Here is a 21,736-nt window from a genome sequence, read left to right as displayed (position 1 = left end):
TTGGGTAACATGTTGAGCAGGCATATTGCTTTACTATTCTTCTGTGATTTCCTTAACTTCCAAATTAAGAAAAATTATGTAACTTCGGAATGTATCCAGCTTAAGGAAACATTTTTAAGCAGGATGGTACGCAGTTAAAACGAGACAAGACAAAATCTTAGAGTCAAACAACATTAATTAACTCATTTGACAATTATGTATTATTGTTGCTATTATTATTTTGTTTGATAAATGGCCAAGCTATTAAGTAATTCAAATAATTCAGATTTCTAGCTGTGTTATAAAATGTTCCTTTAATAATTTAGCAATTAATTATAAACCCCTTGCATCCAATTCATGAATATTCACTTTTATATCTTGAGACATGAATTTAAATTTTACAGTTTATTAATTGCTTTTAGCTGCATGTTGTATTAAGGTGAAAATAATCTATTGTAAGCTGGTTGAATTCATTTAAGAGAGTGTTTACATTTAATGTTGCTTTTTAACAGACAGAAATAAAGTTGCTAAATTCAATACAAGGCAATTGTTAATTTGTTAAAGTTGCAAATATTTTGTTAAAATGTTTTGGCAATAAAAAATTTCATAGATATTAATAAATCTTCACTTTATGACTTTCTATCCTATACACTTTTTAATTGCTTTAAATATATAAATATATAATTTATTTTTAAAGCAATGAGCAAATTAGAATTCCAATCCACTCTAAGGAAAGAGAGTTTAAATTTTTCAACAGGATAATTAACTATTTGCTTGGCTTCAATTTATCTGTCTTGTACATACAGTGATTTGACAGAACTAACTAGTGAAAACTAACCGAAGCTAGAAATCAACAGAGAGAGTAGTCAAGAAGGAAAAAAGGAAGAGTTTCAGGAAATGATATTTTCCCATCAGTGGATAGGCATGCATACATTAAAGGCATAAAAGGCAGCGGGAGGAGAAACAAAAGCTGTAAGCTAAGGATCCTGCAAGTCTGAATTAACTAAATGGGGAAAAAAATGAAATCATTCTGCTTAAACCTGTTCACTAATAAAAGGAGAATCGCTTTTGTTAAATATGCTTGGTGTGATTATCAAGCAAAATTTTTTCTCCCAGACATCTATGAATAAAACATGCATTTGAGCACTAGGTAAACAAACAATAAATGGATGAGTTCAGTTACAACATAATAACATTTTATTTAGAAAACATATATAATCATATTTGTATTGGCAATCCAAATTTAATGACTTCTTTCAGTAAAATCAAAGTGCCTCACAAATAACATTTAAGGCATAAGGATTGCTTATTCTTTGTCCATTTTTTTCCGTTTTCTCAAAGAAACAGATTTTTAAGGTCTCCGCTGAACCATACATAAAGTAGGGGACATGTGACTTTTCAGAAAAGACTTTCTTTTGGATCTTCTTAATTTTAGGTTACATATACTGTAAAAATAAATTTAAAAACACATTTTTGAGATGGGGGAGAAAATGTTTTCAGTCTATGTAGCCTGGGCTGATTTGAACAAGACTCTGTGTGTAGCTGAACCACAGTCTTTGGCTTATTAGCCATTTCATTAACACGACATCATCTTCTGCAAAATATGAATGAGGAGAAACCATTTACAATAAGAAAAGCAAACAACAGAATGAATTTCCTCTGTTGGTGTTTTGTAAGACTGTTAAACAGAAAATGGAGGGAAGAACTCTCTTTAGACGATATCACTTAATTAAGTAAAGCATCCTAATCAGAGTCCCCTCCAATTGTAATGACTGTAGGGAGTCAAGTACAGTTCTGTCTATATTCGAGTATCTAACTGCAATGATTTATTGATATTTATTTTAGAAGTGCAACACAAAAGCAATAAAACAGAGGAAGCAGGGAGAGAGGGAACAAGGCATTGCTTACTGCAGTTACAACCAGAACACAACAAAATTCCTGATTTTCATGTGGGAGGTTTTGCTTTCCAAAATCAGAGCCCACCTTTATAAGAGAATGTTCCTTTCCCTCATTTGATTTTTCCAAATGTTCACTGTGGCGTTTCATTGTCCATTAGATGAATCATTGATTCACTTTCTTCACTGCAAGAATCACTGCAAATGAGTGGATGAGCACCTGCTGTTTTCTGCAGTGACATTACTGGATTGCATTCTACACTGATTTTAGTCTTAAAATACATGGGAGAGAGATTTGAGGAAGGAGAGTAAATATACTGTATAGGCAGACAGACATTGGCTGCCCTCCAAGTTGCACACAGCATAAACCTGTTTATCTGCTACATTTCACAAATCTCAAAAACATGTGAATAATCAGGCAAGCAACTGGATAAGTGATTCACACTAGGGAACCTAACCAATATTCTGATGAGAGGATACTATGATGCTAAGATGTTGAGGAAAATAGGCTTATATTGTAGAAACTGCACATAGTAAAGTTGATTAGTGGTTCAAAGGAGAAAACAATCTGTACTAAAATGAAGTTGAGGCAGTATCCCACCCTGCAGTCTTTGGATTGGTATATTTATGTGCAAGTTACCTAAATAATTGAGTTTAAAAATATACATTCATCCATACCATTCCAATAATTGGGGCCAGTATACATTGGCCTTCATGTTAGTTGTCAAGATAATTTATTTTTGGAGACCAAGATCTAAATATTGAGGGCTGGTGCCTTAAAACCCCAAATTATACCAACACATTTATTTGAAATTAAATTACCAAACATGCTTAGAACCTATTCATTTTGAAGCAGCAACTTTTCTTGGAAGACTACAATCATTTTTTATTATTGTAGAAGATAAATTGTCTAGGCATGTAAGGCTCTCCTTATTGCTACATCACTGCTTTCTCTGTTTTTCTCTATTTTTCTCTGTTGTTTCTTCCTCATTTACTGATGATTTAATCTCTCTTTGCCTTATTCCCATGATTATTGTGCTTTAGCATTTGGCTGTGAAGTGGAAGCTCTTAAAAGTTTTGAGGCTAACCCCAAAAGCATACATTGGTTCTGAAAATTTCATGAGGTTGTTTGTGAATTTTAGGCTTAAATTACTTCCATAAACTATATCTGGTTAATTACAGCAAGATGAACTATCAGCTTGCTTGATATGTCTGTCTATTCGCTTATAAGGTAGACCTGTCATCACAGGTCTATACCAGGAAAATGTAGGTTTTTCTACATTTGCAAACCCAAAATACTATTCCAGAAAGAAGAGCAATAAAACAACAAGGCAATTGAATAAATATTGCACACCCTACAGCTTTTCTTTTTCCTGCATTGCAGAAAGGCAAATTGCTAAAACCTTTTGATACTGGAAAACTTTGTTAAATTATAGTAACAAAAGACGTCATCATCTTAGCAACAGAAAGTCTTGGAGAAGGTAGGTGACCTGGAAATTGGTGTTCCAAACAATATTCTGCTACATTTGAGCTGCTTCATTAAAGCTTTGCCTCAAGAGAATGTATGTTGAGTCTACTGCCAATTGCATTTGCCAAATGTTTTTTATTGTCTTAACATTTTCTCATCTTCTTGCTTTCCGTCTCAGGTTCTTTTTCTTCAGGATCAGGCACAGAGACTGACTGAATGGCTCCAATTATCAGGATTTGAAAACCCAGTATCAGAATCTACCACTTTGTGTAAGTCTGCCCTGAGCAGTGTTTTCTTTAGCAACAGGACACTTGCATAATATGGGATCGCCTTTTCTTCTTTACTTCTCTCTGACCTTATAAAATATGACAAAATTTTTTCATGATTAATAAGTCCACCGCATGGGAGATTTTGCAGGAAACGCAACATAAGAACTAAAAAGCACTCCTTAAAAGATGTGTTCGGGTAAGTGACAAATGGAAGTTTGTGGGTGGTCAAGGGTGTTACTAAAATTGTTGATAACCTAATCAATAGTCTGAAGACTCAACACATTGATTTTTGTAATCAGAGAAAATTATACTAGGCTTTCTGTGTGAGTCGGGTTTTGAGTATATGTCCACAAAGCTGAAGTTGGTTCTGTGAACCTCAATTAAGGTCAACCATAGATGTTTTACTCAGCCAAGAAGAACCTTTTTAAAGTTTTTTTTTAAAGTGATAGCTATTCTGATTAAAAAATGATCACTAGGGGCCGGACACAGTGACTCATGCCTGTAATCCTAGTACACTGGGAGGCCAAGGTGGGCAGATCACCTGAGGTCAGGAGTTCGAGACTAGCCTGGGCAATGTGGCAAAGCCCCGTCTCTACTAAAAATACAAAAATTAGTTGGGCATGGTGGCAGGTGCTTGTATTCCCAGCTACTTGGGAGGCTGAGGCAGGAGAATTGCTTGAACCCAGGAGGCAGAGGTTGCAGTGAGCCGAGATCGCGCCATTGCACTCCAGCCTGGGCAACAAGAGTGAAACTCTGTCTCGGGGGGGAAAAAAGACAAAAAACAATCACTAGGGCTGGGCATAGTGATGCACACCTGTAATCTCAAAACTTTAGGAGGCCAAGGCAGGCAGGTCACTTGAGCCCAGAAGTTCAAGACCAGCTTGGGCAACATAGTATGACCATTAGCCAGGCATGGTGGTGCACACCTGTAGTCCAGCTACCTGGGAGTCTGAAGGGGGAGGATCTCCTGAGCCTCAGACGTCGAGGCTGCAGTGGGCTGTGATCGTGCCACTGCACTACAGCCTTGGTGACAGAATGAGACCCTGTCTCAAAAAAAGAAAATCACCAAATCCTACATAATCTATATACCACAGGAATCTTAGAAATAATATATGGGCTGCAAGTGAACTTTTTGATTCTCAAAGGCAATACAAAAAGGATATGAAGTTAAAAACATAAAAAATTGTTCCTTTCTTTTCCCCTAGTCTCCTCAATCCCATTCCCCAGCGGTGGCCATAATAGTCTCTCATATATTTTTTACCAAATTAAAAAAATTCATACGCAAGCACATCATCTTTTAAATCACAAATAAAGTCATACAATATATTTACTATTTTAAACTTGTTTTTATTCACCTCGGTGTATGTGGCTGTTGCTCCATGTCCTACACATGGGTTTATCTCATTCTTCTAGAGCTGCAAAAGATACTACATAATATGGTATTATAGATATAGCCACTACCATGTTGATAGATAGATATGTAGGTAATTTTTATTTAATTTCTTTGCTTTTACAAATAATACTTCAGCAAACATATGTATAGTTTTTTTTGTTCTTCTATAAGTGTAGTTGCAGAATCAATTCCTTGAAGGAGAATTGCTAGATAAAAACACATTTACAATTTTTAAATTATATTGCCACATTATTGACATAAGAAGTTGTAACCATTTATTTGTCACTGACAGTTTTTGAGAGGTGAGGATTTTGACGAGGACTGACACGAGTTCTGTGTGTGACACACCTGCCTTCCAGTCCATGTCTTCAAATTTGGCTAAATAGAGTTCAGTGGCAGCCAGGAGGCTTAGTGATGATCTCGTGGCCTATGTGTTCAGCTAGCAGCTGTGGCTGGGAGGAGCAGCACTGGGATGAGGAGAGAAATAGCTAGGGAAGTATGGGTGCCATCGGTTTAGGACTTGGCCTGAGTTTTCACCAAGGTCATTTCCTAGAAGCCTTCCTGACAAGAGTAGGGGCAGAAGAGCAAAACCAGGAGCCATTCCCATAGGCTGTCGTGAGAGTGGAGAAGCAGCTATATTAGCACCATGTGCACCCTCGCTTTCTCTGGCACACTCCCCATCTCTGCTCAGATTCTAATCAAAGTGCGCATTACCTTTTCTCCGTAGCTCATCCTGGCTTTTAGGGAAGTGCTATTCTCAGTCACCTGTGGCTGCTCATCAGCAGGCAGGAGTTCTCTAGGCTTGCTCTCTATTTTACCATTTAGTTTGTCTCTACGTGATTAACCCAGAAAATTTGGCCGACATTGACCCAGTCCCCAGATTTGAAGAGACAGCCTCATCCTTGAAATTTTGACTCCTTATTCAATACTTTCATCTTTATAAGTCCTATTTTCATCTTGAAATAGAAACTGGGAAGTGCTTCTTAATCTACACCTAGATCTCAGCCTTTACACTGAGGGGTTACTTGAATGTTCTCAGGGTTACAGTTACACTAGAAGTTTGGTTTGTATTTAGCATTAACCTGCTAGGAACTATGGTAGCCCCTGTGGGTGCAAAGATGAATAAAACACAGTTCATGCCTTCAGAAGTGCATACCATGGTGACGAGGAAGCACTAACAAACCCAAGCCACTCTGAGAAGCATTAAAACAGAGGTATTTAATAAAAATTCTATGAAGTCTCAATTCTGGAAATTTATCCTACAGACATACAAAAGGACTTATAGACAAGTTGTTCACTACAGCACTGTATGTTATGGGAAGAGTTAAGAAACATCCTGTCAACAAGGACTTTGTATGAGTCCTATATACTGACATGGAGTGATCTGCGGGATATGTTTTATATGAGCAATCAAGCTGCAGAACACGTATGGTGTATGTTGCTTTTTGTATAAGAAATCTAGGAAATAAAAATATGCACTAATGCTTGTATATACATAAAAACACTGGAAGAGCCCAGAGGAAAACAGGGCAAGTGCTAACCTATAGGGGGCATCAGGGATTAGTGGGGTGGATAGGAAAAGGGAACATAATACAGCTTTTCAATGTATACCTTTTAATGTCATTTTAATTCTTGAGCTATATGATTGCATTATCTAGTCGAAAATATTATATTAAAAACTTAAATGATAAAATAAGATTTCCCCCTCTTCAAACTCTGCATTTCCCGAGGTATTTGGAAGTGCTTGGCTACATTTATCTGGGATAAAGAACATTACATGGGACTGGACAAGGGAGGCTCCGAATAGGATAAAGAAACTTTCTCTTTTATTATTATTATTATTATTATACTTTAAGTTATAGGGTACATGTGCATAGTGTGCAGGTTTGTTACTTATGTATCCATGTGCCATGTTGGTGTGCTGCACCCGTTAACGTTAACTCTTCTTTTACATTAGGTATTTCTCCTAATGCTATCCCTCCCCCCTCCCCTCACACCATGACAGGCCCTGGTGTGTGACATTCCCCACCCTATGTCCAAGTGTTCTCATTGTTCAATTCCCACCTATGAGTGAGAACATGCGGTGTTTGGTTTTCTCTCCTTGTGATATTTGCTCAGAATGATGTTTCTAGCTTCATCCATGTCCCTACAAAGGACATGAACTCATCGATAAAGAAACTTTCTTAGAGTCCACTGAATTTTTCTTACCACATTCATAAATCCACTATCTCATGGAAATGATTTTGGTCAGAGCTAGGATAAAGAATACTACTCTTCACAAAATTCTGAGACATAGAATTTCTGGGTTTTTTTTGTTGTTTTGTTTTGTTTGAGACAGAGTCTCCCTCTTGTCACCTGGGCTGGAGTGCAGTGGCACGATCTCAGCTCACTGCAACCTCTGCCTACTGGATTCAAGTGATTCTGCTGCCTCAGCCTCCCAAGTAGCTGGGACTACAGGCGTGTGCCACCTCGCCTGGCTAATTTTTTGTTATTGTTTTATTTTTTTGGTATTTTTAGTGGAGATGGGGTTTTGCCATGTTGGCCAGGCTGGTCTTGAACTCCTGACTTCAGATGATCTGCCTGCCTTGGCCTCCCAAAGTGTTGGGATTACAGGCATGAGCCATGGCACCCAGCCTGGAATTTCTTACAAACAGGACACATGTACGATGTGGGAATAATTTCAGGAGATTTCATTCTTTTAGCGTCCTATAGACAAGGCTGTGAGAGTGGCCACTTCAGGTTTCCCATGATGATGTGGTAGGAAAGGCACGATTGACCTATACCTTGAGTTGACATGCTTAAGTCATGAGGTTGAGCAATGGAAATTTTTCTTCTTAAAGCTTTAAATAGGCTGGGCATGGTGGCTCGCGCCTGTAATTCCAGCACTTTGGGAAGCCAAGGTGGGAGAATCACTTGAGCCCAGGAATTAGAGACCAACCCGGGCAACAAAGTGAGACCCCATTTCTACAAGAAATCAAAACATTAGTGGGGTGTGGGGGTGCACGCCTGTAGTTCTAGCTATATGGGAGGCAGAGGCAGGAGGATTGTTTGATCCCAGGAGGTGGAGTCTGCAGTGAGCCATGACCGCCGGGGTAATAGAGCAAGACCCTGTCATACAAAAAGCTTTTAATAAGGGTCTCATGCTGATCAATGAATAAGAATAATTTGCTGCCTTACCAAAGATATACCTCTTTTCTTTAACAAAGATATGTCCCATAAATTTTCTAGAACATCACATTAAAGTGATTTGCAGAAAGGTTGTGAGACAGAATTAGGTCTTGAGAATTCTCTAGTCTCTTCCATAAAGTGAAATCAGGAAGTTTTGAAAGAAGGTGGTAGAGAATAAATAACTTGTGAGGAAAAATGTTGATGATGATTTCATGATTATAATGTTAGAAGATTGTTAAAGAGTGATATAATCATCACAGGAGTCACACAAGGACATAAATGGCCCCTGGTGGATGAGGAGGACTATACTTCCCTGTACATCTCTGCACCAAAGCTCATTACTACTATGACTGCCCTGACTTTCCAGGTCATTTTAGTCCTTTTTGGCCATAAGAGTATACCCAGGTGATAAGCCCTGGTTACCCAGGAAGCATGGGGGTGGATGAGCATGAAGGGGTGATTCCCTGCCTTCCATTCACCAGTTTCTCTCATTGCTTCCCTCATCCCCCACAAATGTCATTTCATCTCTCAGCTGGTCTCAAATCAGTCCTGTGACAAGAGTCTGAAAAATCCTAGTGATTTAGGAATGAGACTTTCAGATATGATAAAGTGACCATATAACTTATCTAGCCTACACCTAGTATCAGTTCCTTTTTTGAAGTACTAGTGAGTCATTTTATTTTTATGTGGTTATCACACAAATGTGAACATGTTAAGCAAGTTATTGCTAGCAATCAGGACCGCTTGTTACATAACATCAGTAAGAGGGACTCAGGTGAGAAACAACTCTGATTATAGGTATTTAGCCCAAATGTACATCAGTTGTAACTCCTTCAATGTATTCTTTTGGCAGCTAATTGAAATACTTTATCAGTGAAAGTCTTGACACAACAGTTATACAAACATACACATAAGAACATGGGGAAATTAAATAAGACTTATAATATACACCTTAACAAAATGATGGCTTAATTTGTACTCCCTTTGTAATTTTAACTAAATATTGTGGTGAGTAGTTCTTACTTTAAATCCTAAGTATATGGGCATTTATTACACATAATATGAAAATACTTCAGGAGGCTTGTGATTAACGCTGTGGTATTCAGGCACAGTTTATAGAGACTTTCAATCAAAGACAAAAGGCCCAAGCAGATGATGAAACACTTAAAAAAGATGTATGTATACAACTAAGGACTTAATTCAGACTTTCTCATTTTAGCTCAGTTCTAGTTCTTGGCTTATCAGGGATGGCCTCAAAGAAGTATTCTCTGAGCCTGGCTCAGGGATGCCCTATGGATTAGCCCCTAGGGTAGGTTGGCCAGAAAAAATGCAGGATGTTCAGTTAAATTTAATTCCAGATAAATAATGAAAAATTTTTAGTATAAATATGTCTCAAATATTGAATGTAACATACTATATTTAAAAAGTTAGTTGTTTATTAGAAATTAAAATGTAATTGGACATTTTTTATTTTTATTTTTTCTAAATCTGGCATCCCATAGGTGCTGAACAATACTCAAATACCTCCTTTCCCTGCCCGCCATGACGGAACTTGGATCTTTCAATCATACAGACACATGCTCTACTCACTCTCTGAGATAAAATGCCTTACAGATTTGAAACCCTCAAATCCAGAATTTCAATCTAGCTCCATGGTCTGGATCTCTTATTGGATATTGCCTATTACCTAAGCTTGCTCCCTCCCCATAGAACATTTTGTTTATACCACATATTTTCAAAGACATTTTTAAACATTAGTTTTTGAAAAGAAACATCAGTTGCCTTGCCACTAAATGTAATACAGAGAACATGTGAACACCTAAGTTCCTCACTCTCTCTCTCTCTCTCTCTCTCTCTGCATGAACTTAAATGCCAAGTTTGATTTTTCTTTCTTTTTTTTTTTTTTTCAGACGGAGTCTCACTCTGTCACCCAGGCTGGAGTGCAGTGGCGCTATCTTGGCTCACTGCAACCTCTGCCTTCCAGGTTCAAGTGATTCTTATGCCTCAGCCTCCTGAGTAGCTGGGATTACAGGTGCATGCAGCCACACCTGGCTAGTTTTTGTATTTTTAGTAGAGACGGGTTTTCGCCATGTTGGCCATGGCCAGTCTTGAACCCCTGACCTCAAGTGATCCACCTACTTTGGCCTCTCAAAGTGCTGGAAATACAGATGTGAGCCACTGCGCCTGGACCAATTTTGATTTTTCAAAAGCATGTCCTTAAGGTTTTGTGCCTAAATTTTAAGGGGTAGACAGATGTGAAATGAGATAGGAGAGTTCTTTTCAGACTAAGTTTGTACTTCTAGATTGGTCTCTTGGAACTGGGGTAAAGGTAGCTACTCAAAGATTTAATTTAAGATTTTCTAAGTCAAACCAAATGCCCCTACTACTAAAATACAGGAACTAAAGAAAAGGGACAGCACTATGGTAGGATAAAGAATAAAAAATGTAGAGTTAGCAGATTTGAGATCAAGTCCTAGCTCTGTACCAGAAGTAGCTGTGAGATCCTAGGCAAGTCATTCTGCCTCTGTGACTTTCCAGTTTCCTCCTCAATACAACAGGGATAATAGAGCCACCCTAAAGAGACATACTATTTGTAGAAAATTTGTAAACTTCAAGTCCAATCCAGATGCTTGTAGTGGTGATGATGAAGATGATGGTCAAGACATAAACATGACAGAAGTCAATTATTAAAGAGATTTAAATTTAGACCCTCAATTTTTTTACTACCTACTCGGTTCACAAGAACTATATATATAAGAGTATTGTTCTTATATGGGTTGAGAAAAGAAAAAAAGATACCAAAAACTAACCCAATTTCATATACTTTTAGAAAACAGCTAACTAAAATGTTGTGTGTCTAAAAATGGGATGTTTAGAGTAAAATATTTAGGATCACATTGAAATCATGGATAACAGAGAAGAACACCGAGAAACATTTTGTTTAAACCCATTTACTTTTATTTTTGGGTCAATACTGATTCAATACCCAGCCTATTTTATAAAAAGCCTTAGCAAGTTCTGTTCAGACTCATTTATTATTATTATTGCCATAATCGGCTTGGAGTTTTCAGTGCATAGTGAAGGCTTTGAGGAGATGTTGAGTGTATCTATTTGTTCAGTGATAATAGAGAGGATGGAGCAAGAGAAGAGGCTGGGCTGTATGCCCTAGGGTTCCTTTTTGGCACCTGTGTCCTATGCTCAAGGAGAAGGGTGGAGGGAGCTCCCAGGCCAGCTCTGGTGAAGAAGACTGCGGGAGGCCTGAGCTGTCTGAGCACTGGGTGCCAACTCTGATTGGAGAGTATTTATCCTTGTTTAATTTTACTTCAGGCTTTACTATATAACCAACCCATACATGTTACAGAAAACTAGTGAATATAGATAAGCAAAAAAAGACAACATAACAGTCACCCCTAACTCTTCCCTCCAGAGGTTTGGAATGCTTGTGAGATGCTAGTTTGTGTTGCACTGTATCCCCATGTGAGTTGTGAGCTCTGTGAGGGAACAGAGTTCATTCCGCTCTGTCAGAATCCCCCAAAGAGGCCTATTATGGTGGTCTGCATGGAGGTGTTACTCAACACACACATTTTAACCAAGGCATCTAGGTTGGCGCTAAAAGTCTTTGTCACCAAATCCTGAGCTCCATCCTTTACAGGGTCTTGAATTGCTTTTCTTTCACTTCCACTTCCCACACTTGGTCATAAAAGTAAGGGAGTTAGGGTTCCAGCTCTAGATTAAAAGTGTCTACCTTTAGAACTCAGAATCATCTGACCTTGCCTGGGGACTGAGTGGAGAGGGATCAAGTGGGATAAGCCTGGCCCAGTCATCAAACTTTACTTGTTGGAGTGGAGCAGTTACTCTAAATACCTCAGGTTGTTTACCTTTGCCCCAGGTGCAGAGTTCCATGGACTCAGTTCTGGATCCTGGGAGAAAGAGAGTATGGTACATAAAAATCAGAAGACACACTTTCACCCAAGCCTCTGAGACTTCGGCGAGCCAGGCAATATTGCCTTGGAAATACCTCATGGAGAGAATAAATAGAAAGAGGCATTCTTCTCCATTGCACCATAAATCACTGAGCAGAATTGGCCCATCTGTCCTCTGGGGTATTGGTGGCAGTGCCAGTAGAACATGCAGTGGTGGTGGCCAGCTGAGGGGCAAGTGGCCTGGTGCTATACAGGAGGCAGTTGTTTCCAGAGAGGCACAGACATGGTAGAGCCCTGAAGTGCAGTGGGATCTAGAAGTATTCTAGTTTACAGTAGATGTGGTTGTATCTGTAGGACACAGTGGTAATCAACAGAGCAAAACAAAAGCATAAGAGTGGCATCTTTCACAAGAATTATAACCAAATACTTGCGAGACACAACCCAAGACATGTGTGTTGCATGTGTGTGTCTGTGTGTGTGCGGAGAAGGGCAAAAACTCTAGAGAGGGCTCCATTACAGACATCTGACCTGACTTCCTCTTTCCTAAAATCAGTCCTAAAAGTTGTTACTAAAGCAATAAAATAACTGTCCTTTCCAGTCATTTGACTAAACTATTTTTGGACTTAACAGCCTTCCTCTGGTGTCCTATAATACTTGAATTGGATTCAGGCATCTCTGACTCCCTCCCCAGAATTTCTGGGTTAATAATAATATTGATCTTGTAGGGTTGTTAGGAGGATTAAACAGTGTAATACTTGTTAAGAGCTCAGCACAGTGCCAGGCATATAGTAAGCACTCCTCAGTATTAACTCTAATATGACTGCTGCCTCAGTTCACCTCCCACACAGCTTAGTGTGCTGTGAGAGAGACTTAAGCTTAAATTGTGACTCACTGTTAATGTCCTTGAACAGATTACTTAATTTCTGGGCAATCTGAATTAACCCTACAAATATGGAGCCCACTGTGTGCCACGCACTGTGCCAGGTACTGAAGACCCATGGATAAACAGCTCAAACATGCCTACAAAGCCCACAATGTCTGGGAGGCAGGAGAGGCAGTGAAATGAGCAATTTTAATACAGAGCTGCAAGGAAATCAGATGTGCTGATGCCCACTCATCCAACTTGGGTTGGACCAATAGTTAATAGACTCATCCAAAAAGTCAGTAAAGTGGAGAGTCATTAAAAATGTTATCTACATGCCTTAAATGTTCTATTTCAACTTAAAGCAGATTAGAGGTTGTTAGGAGACAGGGCAGCAGGGGAATGAGGAGTGGTTACTTAAGAGTACAGGGCGTTTTTCTGGGGTGATGAACAAGTTTTGAAACTAGACAGAGTTGGCAGTGGCACAGCATCCTGAATGCACTAAATGCCATTGACTTGTATACTTTCAAATGGTTAATTGTATGCTATATGAATTTCACTTCAATAAAAAATATAAATGTATATTATTTTGCCAATTTTCTGATGCAAGGCTAAGGACTTTTCCTTAAATATATGTCCAATAATTGAAGTCCCAGGTCATATTTCTGATTTAAACCACATCCATAATATATACACACGTTTTATTTCTATTTTAATTTCTTTAAATTGGAGCAAGAACTTAGATACTGACAAATCTATGTCAGAGTAGAATCTGTTTAGATTTTTAATGATTTCTTTCCATTTACAACTTTATATCCATGAAAGCAACTTTTAGAAGCTTACATTTATGTCTTTGTACATTATAGAAACAACTTTCTGTACTTTTATTAATTTACATAAGATTTCCTCAAATAACATAGCTATAATAATAAGTAAAACTGTTATAAAAGAACTTAGACCAAACACATCTGACTCTTGGTAGGCACACAATGCAATTCAACTGGTGAGAGCAGTAGTAAGATGAGTGTATAGACAGCAGCTTATCAGCTTTGAGCGTTGGGGAGGGCAGGGCTGTAGTCAGTGTGCTTTACAAAGGAAATTATGTGTATCAAGCAAGCTGGTTAAATAGAGGCCACTTTAAGAGCATTTGTAATACAGCGGATGCCCAGAAGAAGGATACTTTACCTGGACTGGGGGTTGAGGAATGTCTCTCCAGAGGAGGTGACATAAGTTGAGATCTAAAGATGTGGAAGGACTTAGCCAGAAGAAAAGTCAGAAGATCTGTTTCAAGCACTGGAAACAACCAGAGAGAGAAGACAGCACCTACATTGGAGGAACAGCAAGAAGTATTGCTGGAGTGTGGCATGCAGAAGGGGATGTGTTGAAGATGAAACTTGGAGAGGATCATGTTAACCATGTTAAGAAGTTTAGACTTTATTTTAGGGACAGTGGAAAGCCATGGAAAATTTTTAAGTAGAGGACTGACATAATCAGACTTGTGTTTTAGAAAGATCCCCTGGACTGCATTCCAGGGACCAGAATAGAGATGGTGGTAGGGCAGGGGAGGGGTGAAGGGTAGGAAGTCCAGTGATGGGGCTACCAAGGGAGTGGTGATATCAGCCTAGTACTATAGGGATGGAGAAGAGTACACCTCAGCTCTGAGAGGCAGGTAGGGGGTAGACTGTACAGGGGTTTAGTGGCCAAGTGTATTTGGGGGTGAAGGAAAGAAGGAAGACCAGCTTTGGTGATGGTGCCATTTGCTGAAATAGAGAACATGGAACAAGAGTAGCTTTGGAAAGAAGATGAGGTAAACTTAGAATATATTGAATTTGAGGTCCATTAAGTAGCTAGACATGTAACTCTAAAACTGGATCTCAGAGTTTTTAAAGTGGCCAAAAAGTCATATAATGTAAGGAATGGAAAGTATCCAGTGAGTTTTATCAATGAGCAATGAGTTTTATCAATGAGGAGGCCCCTGGTAACATTGGTGAAAGCAGCTTCAGAAAGCAGGTAAGCACATGAGCCCAATGGTAATGGGTTGAGGAGCGTGTGGGCATGAGGAAATGACCATGGGTACTTAATCATTTAGAGAATTTGGGCTTTGAAGGGGAGGACAGAGTAGGGGAATTTCCAGAGTAGCTGAAAGAGGAGTAGGGGATGAAGAACATATTTAAGCATTACTAAGATGAGTCAGTAGAAAGGTAAAGGCTGCAAATGTAAGGGAGGAAATAATGAGGGGGTTAAACGCAGAAACCCACACTTACTATGGAACGCTGTTGTGAGGGGTTAAGTGAGTAAGCCCATGTAAAGCATTATCCTCTGCCAGGCACGGGTGGCCCGCGTCTGTAATCCCAACACTTTGGGAGGCCGAGGTGGGCGGACTGCTTGTGCTCAGGAGTTCAAGACCAGCCTGGGCAACATGGCAAAACCCTTTCTCTGCAAAAAATACTAAAATTAGCTGGGCCCGGTGGTTCATGCCTGTAGTCACAGCTACTTGGGAGGCTGAGGCATGGGAATCACTTGAGCCCAGGAGGTTGAGCCTGCAGTGAGTGGTGACTGTGCCATTGTTAGTTCCTTTCATTCTCTATGCACTGCCCATCCCCTATTTTGTTTCATCTGTGCCCTGATATAATTACTTTGGCCTGTGCCTTTTTGGCTGCATACCTGTGGTTTTAGATAGTTACTCATGCAATTCTGGATGGGCATCTAGGTTTAGAAACTAGTAGAGACTGGTTTAATGACTTGCCTATCCCCTCTTCCCATATATGGCCTCAGCAAATCCCATTTCTCAAATGTGTACTCTCATTTTCACTGTCATGTTTAGCTGCTCAGCAGAGGTGATGGGCTCCTAACCACACCTGAGTCATCTCATGTACTCATTCAGACTTCAAAGTATCTTAGCTTTCCATTTTTTCAACTAAGCCAAGATGGGAGGTTTCTGTTCATTGTGGAAAGAGGCTCTTTTCTCCTCGTAGCCTTATTCCAATGTTTATCTTTAATTATTAACAAGAATTATTAAATGCTTAGTTCATTGCTTGCACAGAGTATTCAAAAAACTGAATTTTCCTTTCCTTAGTTCTGTTTGTCACATTTCATTTCCTCCTTGCTCACCTCTTAACCATTTTTCTGCCATACAGGCCCTCCTCCTCATGCCCTCTTTTTTCTTTTTTTTAGCATTTCGATATGTTTCTTTCCAATTATTTCTATGCTTTGGAAAAATATAATTGAAAAAAATACTGCATTTTTTTTTCACTTGCTATTTTAACATAATTATTTTCCTGTTAAAATTATTAACTATAATTTTGATAACTGCTAGATATTTTATCTTACAGCTATACCAAGCTTCATCTGGCCATTTTCCTATAATTAAGCATCTAGGTGCTCATGTGTTTACACATATATCTTTGTTCACATTGTTTATGATTTCCCTACCTAAGGCTTCTAGAAGTGGGATTACAATGGTAAGCATTTTAAGAGGAATACAAAAGCTAGATTCACACTACGAACTAGAAGTGATACTGCTGTTTTCTCACTAGCAGAATACTAACTTTTCAAGTCCCATTCATATTATGACAAAAAAGAATGGCTTCACAAGTCTCATTCATTTTATAAGTAGCACCATCTTCATCTTAAAAATATAAGTCATCTAATTGTTTACAGTGTTATACACTGTTCAGAGAACCACATAGCTCTGATTCCTTCATTCCAAAAATTTACATTCCAAGGAAGATATACTGATGTGAAGATTCACCAAATGCAGACAAGAACTATGAAAAGTACCCCATGGATGGACCTCCAAATGAGTTTAGGGTAATTGCGCTTAAAATATTAGGACCAAAGTACATTTATTTTATAGATGGAGGAGGGGAGGAGACGAGTGGGAACCAGCTTGACATCCAGTCTTCACCTCGACATATGGAAAGAACAAATGTGCGATCTGCTCATTCCCTCTGAAGTTCTCTGTTACATATTTCCTCCTCTCTTTCAGAGCATAATAACCAATGACTGCTCTCAGAAAGGTACTGTGACCACCACTTGCTTGGCTCTCCAACTTCCTCCCCCATTTCCCTCTTGACTCCTCTTTGCCATATTACCTTCTGTCCCCTAGCCTTGCCTCAGGTCCCCGACGAATCCTGCCCTTAATCTGTGGGGGTGGTAGGTGGCACTGGTTTGAAGAGCTTACTGGATCTCCCTCAGTGAGTCAGCCTGGAGTTGTGTTTGAAAACCACAGGCCCTGACTGTGGCTGTCAGACCTCCCAGACACCACCTGCTGCTGCCCGTCATCATCTTCAGGTGCTGGGCTCCCCTGTGGGCCTCGTCCGCCCGCCTCTGCTGCAGCTGTCCCATGGGTGCCCGCCCTCTCTGACACCACAAGAGAACCCATCTAGATTCCAGGAACAAACTCTATTTGCCTTCTTCCCACTGAAGGTAAAAGCAACATTAATAACCACAACAAATACTTAGTGAGTGCTTACTATTATTCATTTAATTGTTGGCCCTTCCATCCCTGGCCATGATGAGAGACATGCCATAGCTTACTCCTAAAGAGACCTGAGGACACACATGCACAAACATATTGAGCATATCATCACTGGCATCAAAACTGATTTTCCCTGTCTACCCAGAACAGGCCCGAGGGAGAGGGAAAAGCGGACACCCACCTGTGTCGCTGTTTGCGTGCCAAGTCCAGGAACAGTCCATACAGCCCTGCTGCATCCCACGACGCTGTCACAAAGCAGGAGTTCATCCGAGGCCGAGGTGTTGTCATCAGAATATTCGTTAAAGTAGGGATGCTGACTTTGTTCTTGGGCAGATTCTCTTCCTGTGGAGTATCCAGCCTGTTTGCCTAGTTTTCCTGTTCTTCCGGGGTCTGATCTCTATGTTTTACTGCAGTCCAGCTACCAAAGTGGTATAAGTAAAATTGAAAGAATTCTAAATAGCTTTTCCCGCTATGTTAGCTGCCTCACGTTAATGTGGTTTTATGGTCTGCAAATAAGTGTTTAGATGATTTGGCGACTGCAGTTATCCATACTAGCTAGCCCTCCTACCACTCACTGCTGACAGTTAATTATTATCGAATATCCACCCACCCAGGGTGAGTTATAAGTTATACCAGGTGTTTTGGTTAATAATACTAATTCAATTAACTTTACTGTTTACTCTCTCATCTTAACCAGCTGGTAAAATAAGATGGATTGGGTTGGCCAGGCGCGGTGGCTCACGCATATAATCCCACCACTTTGGGAGGCCGAGGTGGGCGGATCACGAGATCAGGAGATCGAGACCATCCTGGCTAACGTGGTGAAACCCTGTCTCTACTAAAAATACAAAAAAAAAAAAAAAAAAAAAAAATTAGCCAGGCGTGGTGGTGGGCGCCTGTAGTCCCAGCTACTCAGGAAGCTGAGGCAGGAGAATGGCATGAACCCAGGAGGCGGAGCTTGCAATGAGCTGAGATCGTGCCACTGCACTCCAGCCGGGGTAACAGACCGAGACTCCGTCTCAAAAAAAAAAAAAAAAGATGGATTGAATTGGTACTTAAATTTTTTTTCTTTGTGAGGCTTTTCCCTTATTCATATTAAATTTAAACTGTTTTTCAAATTTATTTTACTATTCATATTTCCTGTGCATGAATCATATAACCATGTCCTTTGACCATTTATCCATTGGGAATATTATTAGTGTTCACATGTATGTTTGAATAAATTTTCATATACTTGGTGCTGATAATTCTATTTTTCATGTGTGTTAATTTTTTTGGTTTTTATTGTTAGTTATTTCTATTACTTACAAGTTAAAAATTTATGTAATTATATTTGACCATTTTATTTCATTTCTAATTTCTCTATTTGCTCCAATTGTAAGAAAATTATCACTTTGAAATGGGACTAAAAGCCCTATATATTCTTTTAGGTCTCTATTTCCCACTATCCCTGAGATTTCACTCTGACATTCTCTGGGCCTTACAGCCCAGGCCCTATAATTATTCAACACATTACTTTCACAAAGGTTAGATGCTTGTGTTATGACTTCAATTGAGCAGTTACCTTAGAGTCTACTACCTACCTATTTAACCTGTATTTACAACTATTTCCCATGTCTTCTGTTGTCCAAGGGGCTTATAACATTCACACCCAACTTCACTCATTCACTTACTCATTTACTTATTCACTCACTCACACTTTCATTTATTCATTCATTTATTATATTTGGCACACAAACTCTAGGGTGACTACCAGGGATCCTTGCTTCCTGGTGTGTTCACTCGTGTATAGGCAGGACCTGGGACTTGCTTCTAACCAACAGAATACATCAAAAGTGGTGGGATGTTCTTCCTGTGATTGTGTTACATAATACAAGGCGCTGTCTTGCTAGTAGACTCACTCCAGACACTCTCCTTGTTGGCTTGATGAAGTAAGCAGTCATGTTGAGGAAGCTCTCATGGTGAGGAACCTTGGGCAAACTCCAGCCAGCAGTCAGAAAGAAGCCTGGATACTTGGTCTTAGAGCAGCATGGAAATGAATTCTGCCAATAACCTGAGTGAGCTTAAAAGGGGTTTCTTCCTCAGTCAAATCTCCAGATGAGAACACTATCCAGGTGCCACCTTGATTACAGTGTTGTGAGACTCTAAGCAGAGGGCCCATCTAAGCCATGCCCTTACCTAGAAACTGTAAGATAATAAGTAGTTGTTGTTTTGAGCCACAAAGTATGCAGTAATTTGTTATGCAGAAACAGAAAACAAATACGCGGTGCTGTGCTAACGATCATATGCATGATCTCTTAGTGCTTCAAGTAACGTTATAAGCCTGATACTGATATTATCTTCATTTACAGATGGAGAAACTGAGGCCCAGAAATTGATCTCCAGAATGCTTTGCTCTTAGCCACTGCACTATTATGGCATATTTTATCTTTATGTATTGCATCATTTCATGGATTCAAGTTTATCAATGTCCTTTGACAAGTTTAAAAATCTGTCTGCTAAAACCTATCAAACACATTAAGGAAAAGTCCCACTTGGCACATCTCCCACACAAGGTAGATGTTTTTATAAGTTCAACTCCATAAAGACATTTCATGTAACTGTTTTATGCTGTACTTATACCATACATCTTGTAGAAATAATGTCAGATTCATGAATAGGAAAGGTTTTTCTTAAAACTGATGGACTGGCTGGGCGTGGGGGCTCACGCCTGTAATCCCAGCACTATGCGAGGCCGAGGTGGGCAGATCATGAAGTCAGGAGTTTGAGACCAACCTGATCAACATGGTGAAACCCTGTCTCTACTAAAAATACAAAAAATTAGCTGGACATGGTGGTGCAGACCTGTAATCCCAGCTATTCAGAAGGCTGAGGCAGGAGAATCGCTTGAACCTGGCAGTCAGAGGTTGCAGTGAGCCGAGATGGTGCCACTGCTGCACTCCTGCCTAGATGACAGAGAGAGACTCCGTCTTAAAAAAAAAAAAAAAAAAAGTAATGCATTATGAACTTTTAGAAGCAAGAATAATCATGGCAGACATGAGTCCTAAATGCTTTGAATTTATCTGGAATTAGAACATTCAGAAAAACATTAATTAAAATGTGCTGCTGCTTGGATTCTGTCTTTAACTTTGCTGTACGACTAAAACATTTAATTTGTGTCTTAATGTTAACATTTCTGATCAGGTATAGGGAAAAACATAATATAGAGAGATTTAGAAACACTTGTGTTTAACTGCTAAAGTCCTATTTGGTTCATTGTTCTGAGGAGTTAAGGTGGAATTGTGATCCCAGTACCATGTCTTCTAATAAAAGTCATTTTCATTCTGCATTTTCAGATGTTAATTATTCATACTGCATGACTGAGGATTTTGGAGGCAGAGAGAGATTCATCTGTAATATTTGGAACACCAATGGAGGTCTATATCAACACAGAATTTATACAGCAGCTGGTGCTAGTCAGAGCTAATGACAGAATTTCAGTTTAATAAAAAGACCCCCAACTGAGCACACCATCTTGAAAAAAGTATACTTATCAAACAGCTTTCAATCAGTTCAAGAGAGACACCTTAATTGGGGAGAGGAAGAATTGCAGAGTAGTTTGTAATCATGCCAATTCCAGATCAATAACTGCATGTCGGTTCTTTGGTAGAAATAGCTTTTGCTTTATATTAAGTAATCACATATATATTCTCTCTATTTGGATAAGGAAACCTTTGCTTTATTTGACAATGTATAACGATATACTCTTCTAATTCACCTCTGTGTCTTCATAATAAACATGAGTAAAATTTAGACATGTGATGGTAAAGGTCAATATAATTATTTATTTTTAAAATGAATTTTGTATCTAATTGGAAAGCAGTGCTTACGAAATTTTTATATTTTCAAAAATTGTTTTGTTCAAATAAAATTTTATGAGTAAAGTTAAATGATGGTGGTTTAACTATAAGAAGAGTATACTGAACACTGATAATCTGATTTGTATGAAATTACTTCAGGGAAGGCTGTACAGAATAATCTAATAAGAAACAAAAAGAAGGCAATTTACTTTTTGCAGGAAGGATTTGGAATACTAAAGAAGAATATGATTCAGTCATCAATTCTTAGTTTCCTTTTGTTATAAGGAGATAGTCATTCAAACTGGTGGCTTTCAACCTGTTCGTAGGCTAGTAGTCTTAGTGGTGCCTTACAGGGCACTATACGGCAGGCAGGGCAGGTGGAGAGGGCAGTGAGGGGAGTATGGCCCAATAGGGAGGTCGAGGCAAAGCCTGCAGGGGAGGGCTCTGCAGTTCCCTTTCT

General features: G+C 39.2%; 1 protein-coding gene across 4 annotated transcripts in view; it reads left to right on the top strand.

The window, feature by feature from the left end:
- Nucleotides 1-21,366, top strand: part of LOC100601261 (surfactant-associated protein 3) — a 40,180-nt gene extending 18,814 nt beyond the window's left edge. Inside the window, exons 2-6 of one of the 4 annotated variants that reach the window (XR_004030210.1) lie at nucleotides 3,521-3,611; nucleotides 16,814-16,976; nucleotides 17,588-17,741; nucleotides 19,789-19,992; nucleotides 20,773-21,366. Coding sequence is in view for 1 of the 4 variants with exons in the window: in XM_003263716.4 (XP_003263764.1) it covers nucleotides 3,521-3,611; nucleotides 17,588-17,715; nucleotides 20,773-20,796 (243 nt within the window). In the remaining 3 variants the exon portion in view is untranslated. Of the gene's footprint in view, nucleotides 1-3,520; nucleotides 3,612-16,725; nucleotides 17,742-19,788; nucleotides 19,993-20,772 lie in introns of those variants that run through there. The other 3 variants (XR_001115152.2, XM_003263716.4, XR_004030208.1) reach the window with 3 other exon arrangements.
- The last annotated feature ends 370 nt before the right edge of the window (nucleotides 21,367-21,736 follow it).

The sequence above is a fragment of the Nomascus leucogenys genome, chromosome 1a, assembly GCF_006542625.1.
Source record: "Nomascus leucogenys isolate Asia chromosome 1a, Asia_NLE_v1, whole genome shotgun sequence".
NCBI lineage: Eukaryota > Metazoa > Chordata > Mammalia > Primates > Hylobatidae > Nomascus > Nomascus leucogenys.
The sequence above is the reverse complement of the archived record's forward strand: the minus strand, read 5'-3'. Positions and strand labels throughout refer to the sequence as shown.